The sequence below is a fragment of the Bactrocera oleae genome, chromosome X, assembly GCF_042242935.1.
Source record: "Bactrocera oleae isolate idBacOlea1 chromosome X, idBacOlea1, whole genome shotgun sequence".
Lineage (NCBI taxonomy): Eukaryota > Metazoa > Arthropoda > Insecta > Diptera > Tephritidae > Bactrocera > Bactrocera oleae.
The window spans coordinates 32,443,005-32,460,307 of NC_091541.1; the positions used below are offsets into that span (position 1 = coordinate 32,443,005).

General features: G+C 36.1%; 1 protein-coding gene across 17 annotated transcripts in view; it reads left to right on the forward strand.

Moving 5' to 3' along the window:
- unc-13 overlaps positions 1-17,303 on the forward strand; it is a 138,951-nt gene that overhangs the window by 104,556 nt on the left and 17,092 nt on the right. For 14 of the 17 annotated variants that reach the window (XM_070112493.1, XM_070112503.1, XM_070112491.1 and 11 more), the window contains 5 exons: positions 3,128-3,452; positions 8,447-8,719; positions 8,981-9,139; positions 9,206-9,331; positions 9,395-9,562. In XM_070112493.1, the coding sequence (XP_069968594.1) occupies positions 3,128-3,452; positions 8,447-8,719; positions 8,981-9,139; positions 9,206-9,331; positions 9,395-9,562 (1,051 nt within the window). Of the gene's footprint in view, positions 1-3,127; positions 3,453-8,446; positions 8,720-8,980; positions 9,140-9,205; positions 9,332-9,394; positions 9,563-17,303 lie in introns of those variants that run through there. The other 3 variants (XM_070112501.1, XM_070112499.1, XR_011397316.1) reach the window with 2 other exon arrangements.

The following is a 17,303-nucleotide window of genomic DNA, read 5'->3' on the forward strand; positions in this document are numbered from 1 at the left end:
TTAAAAATTTCGTCATCGATTAATAGCCATGTAGTATATCTCTCATATTACACCATTAGTGTTGTTATGACTTTAATGGAAATCTAAACCTTAATTGGGAGAAAGCGCAAGTTAATTGTCATTACAATCACCTCGCGGGAGGTTCAGGAAACTTGCTGTCTTGTTGGACCACGGGGAAGAGGGCTAGTTTCATGAAGCATTCCAGAAGGAGATTAGAATCATGCGGGGACTGCATGGAGGGCATAAGTTTAGTATGTCGAGATAAACTCTGGATAGGTAAGAATTTAACCTGATAGAGAATTCAGAATAAAGTTGCCAATGGTCAATCTAGATGATACGAGGAAACAGGAGCTCTTCTTTTGGAATGGGTGGTGGTTGAACTCTAAGGGCTCCATTGTGCGTCCGTTCTCTGGTCGGTAACGTGTTCTATGTCATCGACTGAAAGCAGGAATGTTTTATTGATGTTCCTGTGAAACAGCTTCGCTCTAAGGAGGTGACTGCAAGGATGTGGTGTTCTTTGATTGGAACCATACAGGCCTCGCTGTGTTGGTGTTTGATGGGGACATAAAGAGACATCGTGTTATTGTCCGGAGAGCAGTGTTCTGACAATTCTTAAACTTTTTTATTTGCGTCCTTCTGCATCCCGGCAACCACACCGTGTCAAAAGCTTTCGACATGGCTAACGCTACTAGAATCGTCCTACCGCAGGAATGTCGGCAAGCCCTCAAATCTTTACTACTTTGGAAATCAATCTTCCGATTTTCTACATAACTTGTTTATGAAAAGTGGTCCGTGACATATTGACAACCTTGGTGAGAAATTTTACTCCCGTTGGGCCTAGGTTCTTTAGCATCAATGGGTTTATGCCGACTGGGCCGATTGTTTTCGATATTTTGCTTTGTTTATGGCACCACAAGTCTCAATTCATCGAATGGTGCTATATAAATTACCTGCTAAAGTAGTTCGCACACTTTATCTGGGTCGAGGAGACATGACCTTCGAATTGAACTTTCACCCGTCATCCTATATCCTCGGATTGGACAGGGATTTGACTTCAGTTCAAAGCATATTCACACCGGCAGAGCTGTTACAAATTTCAAATTAATGGGCATATTAATGAAAAGTTTCAAACAGTTCTCACCGCGAAGTAACAACAGGAGGCAACATGTAACAGGGGCATGTTTATATTAAATATGTTGAGCTTGACATCGCCTGACCGGATAGCTATGACCTGACGTTCTAAGGTAGTGTCCTTACGGTCGATACTGCCAACTATAAGAAGATATTACTCAGCGTTATGCAGTATAAAAGCTAGGGTTTCACCATCGCTAGCGATCTTTACGTAAAACGTTGTGTCCTTTACAACTCAGAACCTCTGAGCGGCTGTTTAGCATGCTTTCTTAGACCGCAGCTATCATTATGCTTTTCCGACAAGGAAACCAAACTAATTTTTCGATATTTCTCAAGGGGCTGTTGTGACCCTGGGTGTGAAAGAGATCAAAGTGGGAGTTATGCTTCCTAATTGAGCTCTTGAGGAACGGTGATGAGATTTTTGGCCACTCTTTGTGAGAGGTTGCGCAGTGCGTGATCTATATGGCAATTGCACTGCCGTACAAGCGATTTTCCCAGTGGTGCATAGGCAGTTCAGAGTGTGATCCACTCCTTAAGCGTGTTAAAGCCTGAACAGGTTTAAGGATAGTTTCATCAATTGCATTTGAGGTAGATGTACTCAATGCCAGCACTGATCAGGAGGATAAAGACCAACCCAGCTGCTATACGTTGCTTCGAAATAACAATTTCAACTTGCTACTTACCAATACGAAAAGGGTTATATTGCCGAAATTACAGCCCTTGGGCGAATAAAAAACGGGTCACTTCTGACGTGGGAATCAGTAGTTTGGTGTGCTTAGTGCAATAAATCTAACAAAAAACATCAATAAAAAAATTTAAATAGGTTAGGACGATAATGTAATAGGTTGGTGGTTTTTATTACTAGCTCATAAAAAAATCAAATTAAATTATGTATTTTAAACTAAATCTCCCTTTCTTTCAATATATCTCGGTTTTTAAACTAAACTTTAGTAACTTTATTAAATAAAATTTAACATACATAGTCAAGGAACACGGATCACCAAGTTTGCGTTTATTTTTACACAATATATTTCGGACATAAAATATCCTGATAAAACTTTGTAAGAATGTTTCGCTGCGCAAAATGAGGTTTGATACCAAAAGTTCTTGTAGATGAAATGACGGGACATGCCGTAATCAATACCAATATATATTTCATATGTATAAACCCTTATGCTAAAAGCGAAATTCCACTGAATTGGATCAAGAAACAAAAAAAATTATTTAAGACTTAAAAAAATAGCAAAAATTGTTTTTAATCCTATTGAGAAGTTGTGCATTCATTCTGTAAACGCCGTTTAGGAGGAAAAAAACTGTCGCGTTCTTGACCACCAGATACTTTTGTTCTATCTCTTTATATTTTTATACAGACTAATTATTATTATAAATTAATATTTTTTAACATTTAATTTTTTTGAATGGAATTCCACCATACACCTACTTAAAGTAGTTTTGCAGTCCTTATCTGAAATATTCCTTTTTTATGCTGCTTTAAAAACTACAATACAATTGTTTAAAAAATATTCACCTATGAACTTACTATTTTTTAAATGAGAACTTACTCTAGCGCACATGCTTCCGACACAAAATATGATGGAAAGTTTTGCTCTACTGTATTTCTGAAAATTTTTTTTGTTTCTTAAGCGCTCACAGATTTTGCCTACACTTATCTATATATGTATGTATGTGTATACGTAGGGCACTTTATTAACTGTTGTTAATGTAATAAAAAGTTGATTTGTATTATATATATATAATTAATGATGAAAGTTTTCACCACATATTTGTGTACATATAAATATCATGTTTATAAATCTACAATATATTTATATGTTTATGTGTATGCATATATATTTTATACACATGTGAATATTAATTCAACTTACTTCTTCTATGTTCATAATCGACTGAATAAACTTGAATCATTGTGTCACTAAATGCAATGTCCCCACCCATCGAAAACAAAACAAAACCACAATTAATTAACGACTTTTAGCGAGTGTCACAACTCATCAGATAGGATAAAAGTTCGCGTCTGGGATGAAGACAACGATCTGAAATCGAAATTGCGTCAGAAGTTAACTCGAGAATCTGATGACTTTTTGGGTCAAACAATCATCGAAGTACGCACACTTTCCGGTGAAATGGATGTTTGGTATAATTTAGAGAAGCGTACGGACAAATCAGCAGTATCTGGTGCCATACGCTTACATATTTCGGTGGAAATCAAGGGAGAGGAAAAGGTCGCTCCCTATCATGTACAATATACATGTTTGCACGAAAACATTTTTCATTATTTGTGCGAAGAAAATTGCGGTATGGTAAGTATACAATTACTCTATAGTAATAAAATATTGCGGGTGATAAGTAAAAGTAAGACACCTTTAAATTAAACCTAAACTAGAAAACACGTTAACTTCAGCTGCACCGAAGCTGTAATACAAGTATAAGATATTTATCTTGATATTGATCGATCAGTTTGTATGGCAACTATAAGCTATAGTGGTCCAATCTGAACAATATATTCATAGATTGTAGTGTTGCCTTGGACAATAATCCTTGCCAAATTTCGTGAAGATATCTTATGAAATAAAAAAGCTTTCCATTGAATTTGACCGACCACTATGTCTGACAGCTATATCTTATAGTGGTCCGATATCGGCGGTTCCAAGTAATGAGCAGTTTCGTGAAAAAAAACGAACTTGTTCAAATTTATTTACACTTTAAAGTGTCAATTAACATTTTGTTAATATTTTATGAGATCAATGACACTTTTGTTTACATTTTATGGGGTCGAAGACCCTTTCGTTTACCTTTAGTCAAGTCAACAACATTTATTTACATTTAAAGGAGGCAACAACTTTTGTTTACATTTTATGAGGCCAATGACCCCTTTGGTTACATTTTTTAGGGTCAAGTAAGCAACCTTTGTGTGAATTTAGCCAAGTCGACAACAATTATATGCCAAATTTCGACAAGATATCTCGTCAAATACAAAAGTTTTCTATACAACGACTTGATTCCGATGGTTCAGTTGTATGGCAGCTATTCTATAATGGTCTGATCAGAACACTTTCCCCGAAGATTGCACCGTTACCTTGAGAAATAATACATGTCAAATTTCGTAAACATATTTCGTCAAATGAAAAAGTTCTCCATACAAGTACTTTATACCGATTGTTCAGTTTGTTCGCTTTCGACGGCTCAGGCAAATGAGCAGCTTCTTCAGGAGAAAAGGACGTGCGCAAAATTTCAGATCGCTATCTCAAAAAGTGAGGGTCGCCAGCGGTAGAGATTCGACCAATAGAAAATACAATTTATTATCACTATTAATAGTATTTAACTTTTATTATTTGAACAAAATGCCTACAAACCAAGTTCAAAGAACCAATATGAAAGGGATCAAAATTAGGCGGTATTTCAACCAATGCACATTTGAGCGAACTTCGTAGAGGAACTGAATTATTATCAACATCATCACAATTAAACTTAAACTTGTAGTATTAATTACATTTCGTGTTCTACTTAATTGCATATTTTCTCTATTTCTTTGTCGCTATACTCTCCCTGTAAGCGATTTACGGTAAGACATGACGAAATAGAAGTATGCGCGTCGACGACACTATACTTCCAAAAAAAATTTAATTAAATGAATGAATTAGTGATTAGCAATAAATATCACCAACCGAACATACAAATTATGTTCAAAATTTTGTTTACAAATTGAAAGTAAAGAAAAAATAAACTCACTGATAATAAAGGAAGTAATGGGATACCGTCAAAATACACGAAGAAATTATCTCTCGAATTGAACTGATGTTGATGTTGATTTAACCAACTAATTAACATTGGAAAAAAATTGTAAAAAAGTTAACTATCTAACAACGCACTTGAAATTTACCTAAAAGTTTTTAACTCATCAAAATAACATGAACGTTGTCAATTAAATTTTCGTTAAAAGTTGCAACAAACCAAGCGCATGCAAAGAAAACGGGAAAAAAGTCAATCACTTTGTATTTCGTTGATATTGTTGATTAAACCAACTACAGAAAATTGACCTTGGTAAAAAAATTTAAAAACAATTTAGCTTTTGTGATATTTAAACTTGGAATTAATCTAAAAATTTCTAACTCACCAAAATAAACCGATTTGATTTCCCCTTCTATGTGTTTTTTTTTTCACAAACAATTTTTGAAATCTAATGTGCGATAAAATAATTGTAACAGAATTCAGTGTTGCAACACGCAAAGTCCAAACACAATTAAAAGTAGAAAAAAATCGCAACCACAAATAATATCATTTATAAATATGTAAAAAGTTCGTTCGGTTTTTATCTAAAAGATGGCGTTATTGTCTATAGTAATAGTGTTACTATGGCATACTATACGGCGCTGAAAGTTTATGCGCGCTAAAAGTTTGTCCTTGACAGTTTTTCGATTGATTGACTCAGTACGTTGTGAGCGCTCGTCAAAGATGGACACCAGCAGAGAGAAAATTCGCTATATTTTTCTTCGATCAAGGCGAAAATGCAGCCAAAGCGGCTGAAAAAATTAATTTCGTTTATGGGCCCGATACTGAAAACAAACGTGTAGCACAAAAGTGGTTTGCTAGGTCCCGTCCCGGTAATTTCGATGTTAAAGATGCACCACGCGTCGAGAGGTCTGTCGTCGAAAATTGCAATAAAATCATGGAAATAGTGGAAACAAACCGTCGCGTGAGCACTTATTTAATTGTTGAGGAACTAAAGATAAGCCAGAAAACCGTTTCAAACCATTTGCATAACCTTGGATTCAAAAAGAAGCTCGATGTTTGGGTGCCACACGAACTAACGCAAAAAAACATGATGGACCGAATTTCCATCTGCGAATCGCTGCTGAATCACAACAAAATCGACCCGTTTCTGAAGCGGATTGTGACTGGCGATGAAAAATGGGTCACTTACGACAACATCGAGCGCAAACGGTCGTGGTCAAAGCTCGCGGAAGCGGCGAAGACGGTGGCCAAGACCGGATTGACGGCCAGGAAGGTTTTGCTGTGTGTTTGGTGGGATTGGCAAGGAATCATCTACTACGAGCTGCTCCCCTATGGCCAAACGCTCAATTCGGCCCTCTCCGCTTGAAGGCAGCACTCATCCAGAAAAGGTCATCTTTGATCAACAGAGGCGGAATTGTGTTCCATCGGGACAACGCCAGGCCACACAAGTCTTTGGTGACGCGCCAGAAGCTCCGGGAGTTCGGATGGGAGGCCCTAATGCACCCACCATATAGTCTAGACCTGGCACCAAGTAATTACCATATTTTCCATGCGAACGCGCTTAATGGTTAGAAGTTGGCCTCAAGAGAGGCCTGTGAAAATTGGCTCTCCGAGTTTTTTGCCAATAGGGACGCAGCCTTCTACGAGAGAGGTATAATGAAGTTGGCATCTCGTTGGCAACAAGTTTACGAACAAAACGGCGCATATTTGACTTAAATCGAACAATTATGTATCTTATTTGTTTTTACTTGACCTATATATAATGGAGTAATAACATCGTCCAATTAAAACGCGTCACCGCGCTTTTAGTTGTAGTCGCTAAATTTGCGCCAATGCAATATTTACCTGCTTCTCTGCACATCTTCTCCTTTCCAGCGGTATAAATTTTATCCATATATGTCAACGGCAATACAGTAAAAAAGGAAACACAAACTTTTTGTTAGCGTAATTATGTATAGAAGATATTTTATAGGGTCTTCGATGTTTCCTTCTAGGTGTTACAAACTTCGTGGCGAACATAATACGTACAAACTGATCAGGATATAAAAACAAATTTGTATAGAGAGGATGATACTTTATGTCACTATTTTAAACATTTAAAAGGTCTGCGTACACGCTTACGTCTTATTTTCTTTTGTTAAAAAATATCTAATATATACTAAATTTTTGAATAAAATCACATCAAGGGCCCTATTACTAGTCTATTGCATAATCCCATATAATTTAAAGCAGTGAAAATCTGATAGCATAGTTTTATCGATAAATTTACACAAAATTGTCATTTCGCAGCGCACAAAGAGTCTGCGAACAAGTAGTAAAATGGGAATTCTTCGCGTAAAAACCAAGAGTAAAAGTGTCGGAAAGTATAGTTTTCTTTGTTTTCGTAAAAGTAGCAGTTTTAAACGATTTTCAGTTTGTTATTAAATTTAAGAAGGAAAATCATATGGTGAAGTCAGTTGAATTGTTGAAAGAACACTTCCATAAAAAGATTAAAAAAAAATTATAAACATACCAGCTTTTTTATATCCCGACATGTCCAGAGCGGCCAAAAATACTAGCATAGCGAGAAACACGTAACCATGTGACAAAAAATATGAAGTAAAACCCCCGACTTACTGCAACCAAAACCACTCAAAATTTTAAGAAATCCTTCTGCACTGACACGATTCGCCAAATTAAAATAAAAATGCAGGGTTTAATGGTCAAGTCGCACACAGAAAGTCATTCATATCGTCAGTCAATAGATAAGTGCATAATGCTTTCTCGAAATAGCACTTAAACAAGCCCACGGAGTTTTTGCAAAAAGTTATTTTTTCCGATGAGAGCATGTTTTGCGTCATTGGAATCAAGGGGAGTAAGATTTTATGGCGAAAAACGCGCACTGCACTCGAGCAGGAAATCTTGATGAATACTGTGAAGCACGGTGATGTAGAAGTAATGATATGGGGGTCCATAGCTAGTAATGGTGTGGGCCGAATGGAAGTTATAGAAGAGTTGTGTCTTGGAAGTGACTGCTATTGTACAAGATAACGACCCGAAGCATACAGCATAGACATAGTTAAGCTTTGATTACTCTACAACGTTCCCAAGCAGTTTCAAACACCACTAGACTCACCAGATTTTAATCTTAAAAAGCACCTAGGAATAGGCCCAAATCCCTTCGACAGAAACCTTTTAGCTTGTCTATTGCATGCGGAAATCTCTAGCGGAAGTTTTAAAACCTTTGGGGATATCCGACTTTCTATTAAATTTTAAGAATAATTCGATGAAAAAATATCTTTTCTCCTGTAGCCTGTACGCAGACTTTTTCTAATGGATTTTTTATTCGTCAGCATATTTTGCTTTGTTTATATGTTATTGTCGGAAATTTATTCACATTTATTTTCATAAAACTAGATATTTAATATCTTTTAATGAACATCAAATAAATTGGTTTTTATAAAAAGTGCATAAAATTATTTTTTCCAACGATTTATTTTTGTTGGTACCTTGTACGTAGACTTTTTCTGCCTAGTGTAAATAAAACTTATAATTTCCACCTTGATCTTTAAAAATACTTTAGGTTAAATTACCACAACAGAAGGGAGATGATGCCTGGAAGCTTTATTTTGACGAAATTCCCGAGGAGATCGTTGACGAGTTCGCTATGCGCTATGGCATTGAAAATATATACCAAGCAATGACGCACTTTCACTGCCTGTCTACCAAATATTTATGCCCTGGAGTTCCGGCTGTAATGAGTACGTTATTAGCAAACATCAACGCATATTATGCGCATACAACAGCATCATCAGCCGTATCCGCAAGTGATCGTTTCGCCGCTAGTAACTTTGGGGTAAGCATAGACAATAGGCGGATTCTCTTGCTCTTGCAAGATTGCACGAAAGGCAAAAATCCAGGAGCATCGCCATAATATGCTCTAGAAATACAGTACTTGTAATATACTTTACGAAAGTGAAGGATAAACTTTCGTACAATATTACAGCTCGTCGTGTGCTCCTCTAATACATATATTGTGATTGATCTATATTTAAATATGATACGTACTATTTTGTCAGATAATAATAAAAGAGTCTATGTATGTACATATTTACAGAAAGAAAAATTCGTAAAACTATTGGATCAACTACACAATTCACTACGAATTGATCTCTCTATGTATCGCAACAATTTTCCAGCGTCTAGTCAAGAAAAACTAATGGATCTCAAATCAACTGTTGATTTGTTGACCAGTATCACATTTTTTCGTATGAAGGTAGCAATATTTTTTTGATTCGCATTTTTTTGGTACGTACCGTAAATGTTTGAACTTTTATTTCAGGTTCAAGAACTCTCTAGTCCACCACGAGCGAGTACAGTTGTCAAGGATTGCGTGAAGGCTTGTCTTAGATCCACCTATCAATTCCTGTTCGAAAATTGTTATGAACTCTATAATAGGGAATTTCAGGTAATTAAATTATCTAAAGATTAAATGTCTTAGCCAGCTTTTAACTTTAATACTGGTTTCAAGGTGGATCCAAACGAAGCAAAACGTGACTCTGACGACCACGGCCCTAAATTGGATAACGTTGACTTCTGGCATAAGCTAATCGCACTAATTGTGTCCGTGATCGACGAAGATAAAAATAGTTATGGTACCGTACTGAACCAGTTTCCACAGGAATTGAATATTGGGCAGGTATGCTTACAGCATTATTAACAGTAATTAGATATAACTAATGACCTGAGATTTCTTCTTAGATCATATGTTTTTTTTAATTGCAAAATCGGAAACAAAAATTTGAAATGTATAGAGTATTGAAGATGTTGACTCTATGCGAGCTCTAATTAAAAATGGTAGAACATAACCTACGCAAGCCCGAAAAAATTTCAATTTTAAAAACTTTTTTTTTTAATTTTTATTTATAAACTTTGGTATTAAAAAATTTGTTTTAATTTTATAACCCGGTTTTTGGGACTGAAACTTTTAAAATTGGTTTAATTAAAAATTTCGGACTTAAAAAATAAAAAATAAAATCATTTACCTGTTAATTCAATTGTTTTTTAATGTATTATTTGCAACCCTGCTCGTGTCTGACTTAATAATGAGAGAATTAGAGACTAAGACAACTTATTTACTTCTTATAGTGACGTAATTACTACTTATACATATATTAAATAAACAGTAAGAGTATATTCAGTTTTTCTACATATGTTGCTTCTCCTTATTCTATGTCTCATGATCATGTCGCAACTTTTGAAAAATATTACTTATATATTTGATTCAGTAATGCTAATTCTATAATCCAGTCTATTTAAAAGCTCACTCTTACATCCAAAAATGTTGGCCCAATTATTACTTATAAAGCCTTGCTTTGTTTGTTTATAATTTTTGAATTCCTGTCAAAACTTCTTCAGGAAAGATAACTTCAGCGACAAAATTTGTTTTTACAAGTTTAATCTGAATATCATTAAGGTATCGCAGAGACTGACCGATGTTTTCATTAGTGTTTGATTCATTTTTATATCGTTAAGTCCGAGCTCGCTCACTTGCAAACTGTATAATTCAGGTTTAAATCATTAGCGATTTAGATATACAATTTCACCTAAAGGAAGGCGATGCCTAGCCCATTATTCATTTTTTACATCGAATCAAATGCATCCCTGACTTATCATCTTTGCTGTGAAATTTAAAGTTTTTAATTTGTTCCTTCAGCCCGTAGTTCATCCAGCTTATGTAAAGGGGTAGCTAAATGAGCCTAAACTTCCCCCTCGTAGCACATAACATCATCACCAGAGAGCTGCAACGGTACACTGTAATAAAGAGTACACCCCATGCTTACTTGTGTATTTTTCTTATTTACTCAAATCGAACCTTGCGGTTCGGCTACACGACCCTTAAAGTGTGTTTCATATTTAATTTGTATGTTGGGATGGGGATCTCACATTTTGCTTGCAAGGAATTACCATGAATGTGGTAAAACAATATGCATAATACCCGCTGAATAGTTCCAAGGAAACACTTACGTCGTAAATTCCCTAATCCACCATAATGTATTAACTATGAACTTTGTCTTTTAATATTTTCAAGTCCAAATTTATGACAGGAATTTCTTAATGTTTCGAGAAGTATTAAAAACCCATCCTTTTTTTAGTCCATATTTTTTTCTATTTATTATAAAACCGTAATGAATTAATTACAGTTCTTGATTTAAATAAAATGATATTCGAACTGAAACCTTTGCTGTTAAAAGAAATAAATGTGAAAGTATCTTAATATTGTATGCAAATAAAAAAAAGTAAAAGTAACTCCATTTTTATGTACTATGTATGTATTACTGCATTTAATACCGCTAAATGTTACTAAAAATTTAAATCTTAAAATTAAAATTTTCTCCTTATTCACAATTTTTCAAAATATTTCTATTATTCTATGCATACTTCTTTGCATAAAACATACAAAAAATAAATAACGGAATTCAAATTTCTGAATGAATGGTATATATTCATTTGAAACCGAGCGCTTTTGGAACCATGAAAAGAATTTGAAAATGAAAAGGTATGCTGAATTGCGTAGTAGCGAATTGTTACGAACAAGGACAGAAAGCGTCCCACAATTCGTCTCTCCTTGTCGTCCCCTCTCCCACAATAAACCGGTTTGGGTTACAAAAGAGTCCTTGTGTGAACTGGCACTTATTAAGCAACGCTCAAAACAGAGAACGTAAAATACAGAGAAGGTCCAACTACGGACCAGCGTGTGAATTGTCAAAACCTAACAAAATGCGATGAGAGTGTTTCACCACAGTCGGCTCGGAAGGAGAAATTTTAACAGTGGCGAGTGAACAGAGTTGAGCATTGAATAAAAATTATGCTCAGAACTTGCGTTGATTTTACAGCCGCATGTTACTCTTTTGGTTTATATTTTTATACGCTTATATGCAATCATATTTATTGATATGAATATCATTTTGCGAATTTTTATGAAAACATGCAAAACTGATAACATTCTAATTAAATTATGTAATTTTAAAAATATTATATGTATATAGTCAATTTGGGAATTTGCGCGCACTGCTCTATATGTACATACATACATATGTGCTTATGACATTGCTACACATGTAAATATGTCACTCGCAAAAACTACAAACATTGTTCTACAAAAACAACAATCGTCACAAGTCAATATGTCAGCCAAATAGGCGAAGCCCAAATTTATAGTAAATCACACAACAACAACATTTTCATTCATGAACGCAGGCGTACTTTCAACAAACAACCTCGCTTCATTCATAAAAACAGACACCCTCTCATCTCCCCGAGCATGCGTTTGCCAACAAGCATCTTTTCGCGACGATGGCAAAAGCTAAAAATCATAAATTGAACAAATTTCTGATATTCCCTCTAGCAGGGAAAAGTTGCAACCACGCAAGCCCACAAAACACAGAAAAAATTTACAAAACTGGCAACAAAGATTTAAAATATTTTACAATTTAAATTTACAATTTTAAAATATTTTTTCGTGTCTCACAAAAATCTGCGTCAATATGTATGCATGCTCATACAGAAACATACATATTTACGATAGTTTGTAGGCAAAGCTGTTAGAGCGGCAAGGGAAGCGGTGACAATCGGCGGCCGTTCGTTAATATTTTTTCGGCACAGCTCGGATTTTCTACCAACAACACAATGTTGTGACGCTTTGTCGTCGCGTCAGTCCTTCGACACAGTGACTCTTTGACAAGAAAACAAAAAACGTGAGCTTCGGCCATTGGTTGTCCAGGGCAACGGAGATTTCCCATGAAACAATGAGTGTACATATTTACATACATATGTTGCATGTAGACAAATTAACAATTATAATGGGTACTTTCATATTTGTTTACATGCAAACATAATTATACATATATATTTGAATAAGAATATTTGGGACCGCTTCGTCTTTTCTTATCGGGTTATGTCAAGCAAGAGGTGTACAAAATCAAACCCAGAAATCTGACTGAACTGAAGCAGTCCATTATATAGATAATTGAGGTAATCCTGAATTAGGTGTCGCATATGCGTGGTTGAGTATGGAAGAATAATTAATTGTTTAAATAACATAAAATTTTCTATACAATAAAAAAAATAAATGTAATGCATTGACTAAAAAGAAACTTATTACGGTTTAATTTTGTAGCACGATTCGTTAGCCACCCTGTATAGGAAGAATATCTTCAAATTATATCCAAAGTCGTTTGCGCATTGTAAATACACGAATCTGTAAGCGTACATTTCTTAACATTGAAAGTAGCATTATTTTTCTCAATTAACATTGAAAATGCTCAATTCTGCTATTTTTCAGTCCCCTGATGTTAATTGTGGACATTTGGTGAAACACGCTCATCGTTTTCAGTACCCCTCCCAAATGTGGTGAAACACGCTCATCTTTTTCAGTTCCCTTTCGAAGCATGAAATATTTTGCTAATGGCCGCACTGTAAACCTTCTCTATGATATACGTTCTCTGCTCAAAACTCTAAATTACAAGAAAATATACAACATAAGTAAAGAGCAAATGCATAGGTACACCGGCTACTGATCATCTATACAAGGTGCGTTCCGCAGTAAACAGTAAAAAAGTAACAAAGTAAACTCTAGTGGCGCCATCTATATGTCGACTAGTGCGTTAGAATTCGCTATCCTTTATCGACGTCCAGTAAAAATTTCATGACATTTCATCTATTGGAAGTGAAGTTATTGCGTTTTAAGTGTCAGTATGTTTTTGTCATCAGTGCTAAAATGAACTGAATTTTTTTTTTTAATTGGTAAAAATTTTACCGAAACGTTTCAATTGATGAAAAAAGTTTATGGCGATGATTGCCTATCCCGTAGCAGAGTGCACGGGTGGTTTCAAAGTTTTCAAAGTGATCGTGAGGATATAAATGAGTCAAAAGTGAAAACAATGCTGATTTGTTTTTATGATTCCAAGGGTATTGTCCACAAAGAATTTGTTCCACCCGGCCAAAACGTTAATGCGGTATTCTACATTGGAGTTTTGAGGCGTTTGGTGCGCCGTATTCGACGTGTTCGGCCCGAATATGGCGAAGATGGTAGTGCCCGTTTGTTGCACGATAATGCGCCGTCTCATCGATCGACGCATGTGGCCGATTATTTGACCAAAAATCACATTTTAACAATCAATCACTCCCCGTATTCACCTGATATGGCACCGTGCGACTTCTACCTTTTCGGAAAAATGCATTTGCCGATGAAAGGGAAGCGTTATGCAGACGTGGAGGCCATTCAAAAGGTTTGCACCGGCATACTGGCGGCCACACCGGGCAACGAGCTAAAACACTCGTTCGACATGCTTTTGGACCGTGCAAAAAGCTGTTTTAAAGCAAAACGAGACTATTTGGAATAAAATTAATTGATTTTGCCGATAAAACCATTTATTCTGTCTGTTTTTTTAAGTCCTGTTTACTTTGGAACGCACCTTGTATTTGTTTTACTTGTTTCTTCCTTTCATGAGTTTTGTTTTATAATACTTATACATTTTTTGCTAAGTAAGGCCGCCACAAGTGTTTGCAAATAAAAACGAAATACCTTTAAACATTTGCGTTACTAGTCGGCCTAATGTTTACGATTTCCTTAGAAGCAGGGAGGCATTGGATCTAGCGGCTGCATATATACTGGGTTCCAGGCCACAAAAGGGATTCTGGAAAACGAAATAGCTGATGAGATTGCCAATAGTGCCATCCGTCTGGCTACCCAACAAGTGCAGGAAATTCGAAAGTCACTAAAATCGATAAATGTTACATTAAAATTTCCGAAAGCGCTGACAGGCGGTTCAGAGCGATATGGAATGGATGGCAGGATGGCTAAGATCATGTGCAAGATCCCCGAAGGAAAACTCGCATGTGGTTTATGCACAAGGTCTCGAAACGACTACCGGACGGTTGTTGGTCTCATGACAGGTCACAATCTACTGCATAAGTAACGAGAGTGCATATATTCGAGTATGTTGGTGTAAAAAAGTTTGTGTATGTCGGAATATTAATTTAATATTTTCGGGTAATCTAATTTTGTATATGAATATTATTTATTATGCCGCAATGATTTTTGTACTTGTGTGTATGTATTTGTGTATAGCATTGCACAACGATATTTGAAATGTTATCCCAGTGCACTGGTTTTTTGTAATATGACCACCGTTGTAGAAAGTGCCGCAAAAAGGGAATTATAAAATATGAAATTTGTTAAGTGCCATATTGTGATACATTCGTTTGCCACTTTGCAATAAATTGGAAGTGTGGCTGGCATACGTTGTAAACATGCTTTGGTTACGTTTATGCAGCTCACTGGCTTGCAACGACGCCGACATAACTCCTCCCCCCTTTGATTGAACACTCTCCTGCATGATCATGTTGGTTATTTCAACATTGTGAAGGTGAGATTGTACCTAATAAAAAAGGAGCAGCTATTCAAATTGGTATTGACCGCTACGTGAACATTAAAAGGAAATCAAATCCTATAAAAACAGCGGTCAATCCAAAAAATTTACAAACCGGCACTCCAAATGTAAATAAGGATGAAACTCTAAATGGCAACAGATTTGCCTTATTGAGTAACGAACCCAACGACGATGCGAAGGGTACCACCACAGTGAGTAATACCAAACCGCCTCCAATATTTTTGCGAGCGTAGCTGTAATTCTCTTGTATTGAAATTAAGTGACATTGTAGGCAAAAACAATTTCGATAAAGTGCCATTGATGAAACCAAAATACAAACATACACAGAGAAAAGTTTTATAAAAATCGTAAAATGTCTGTCCAATAATAATAAAAATTCTTACTCCTATCAACTGAAGAGATCTAAGGGCCTAGTTGTAGTTATTAAAGGTATGGAGTTTTAGGTAGACTTTAATGAAATCAGGGAAGATATTAAAGAATGTGGTTATGAGGTTAAAGTTGTAGTAAAAATTTTTAAAGAAATAAAATGCCACAACCAATGTTCAAGATATAATTGATGCCAAATGCTAACCAGCTAAAGAAAAATTAAACGCATCCGATATATAATTTAAAATATCTCCTCCACCGCAGAATTACTATTGAAGTACCCCATAAAAGAAATAGTCCAGTACAATGTACTAACTGCCAAGAGTATGGGTACACAAAATCATATCATATTCATATCATATTCACATTGTTTGTGTGGTATGTGGTGATTTACATCCTACGTCTAAATGTACGCTTAAGAAAGAGGATTTAACGAAGAAATGCAGTAATGTGGAGGACATCACACTGCTAATTATGAGGTTGCCCTATAAAGACTTGAAATCGAAGTTGTCGCTCAGCATTCAAGCAAGTCGAAGCCAAATGATGAACATCCCTCCTAGTGAAATTATTGAAATTACTGACCAGAGTTCAAAACCTGGTTATGTTAAAAATACCGTAGTCCATGGAAGTTATGTAAATGTGGTAAAAGGAAACTGTTCAAACGCAATTGCCCCAAAAAGAACCAAGCGGTGGTGCTGAAAGTATGATTTTAAGTCTTACTCAATGTATGACTCAATTTATATCAGCAATGCAAAATATGACTCAAGATCTAATTAAAGCGCAAAACAAGATGCTGCAAGTTTTTTAAGTAAAAAATAGCGAATTAAATATTTGTAAATATTGGTAAAGTAAAAAGTTCGTTCGGTTTTTTACTGATTTTTCAAAAGATGATAACTTTGTGTAAATTTGTCCGATCTAAGTCAAATATGCGCCGTTTTGTTCATAAACTTGTTGCCAACGAGATGCCAACTTCATTATACCCCTCTCGTAGAAGACTGCGTCCCTATTGCCAAAAAACTCGGAGAGCCAATTTTCACAGACCTCTCTTGAGGCCAACTTCTCACCATTAAGCGCGTTCGCCATGGACAGGAAAAAATGGTAATCACTTGGTGCCAGGTGCGGACTATAAGGTGGGTGCATTAGAACCTCCCATCCGAGCTACAGGAGTTTCTGGCGAGTGACCAAAGACGTGTGTCGCCTGGAGTTGTCCCGATGGAACACAATTCGGCCTCTGTTGATCAAAGATGGCCTCTTCTGGATGAGTGCTGCCTTCAAGCGGTCCAGTTGTTGGCAGTAGAGGGCCGAATTGAGCGTTTGGCCATAGGGGAGCAGTTCGCAGTCGATGAATACTTGCACATCCCACCAAACACACAGCAAAACCTTTTTGGCCGTCAATCAGGTCTTGGCCACCATCTGGGCCGCTTCCCCGAGCTTTGACCACGACCGTTTGCGCTCGATGTTGTCATAGGTGACCCATTTTTCATCACCAGTCACAATCTGCTTCAGAAACGGGTCGATTTTGTTGCGATTCTGCAGCGATTTGCAGATGGAAATTCGGTCCATCATGTTTTTTGCGTTAGTTCGTGTGACACCCAAACATCGAGCTCCTTTTTGAATCCA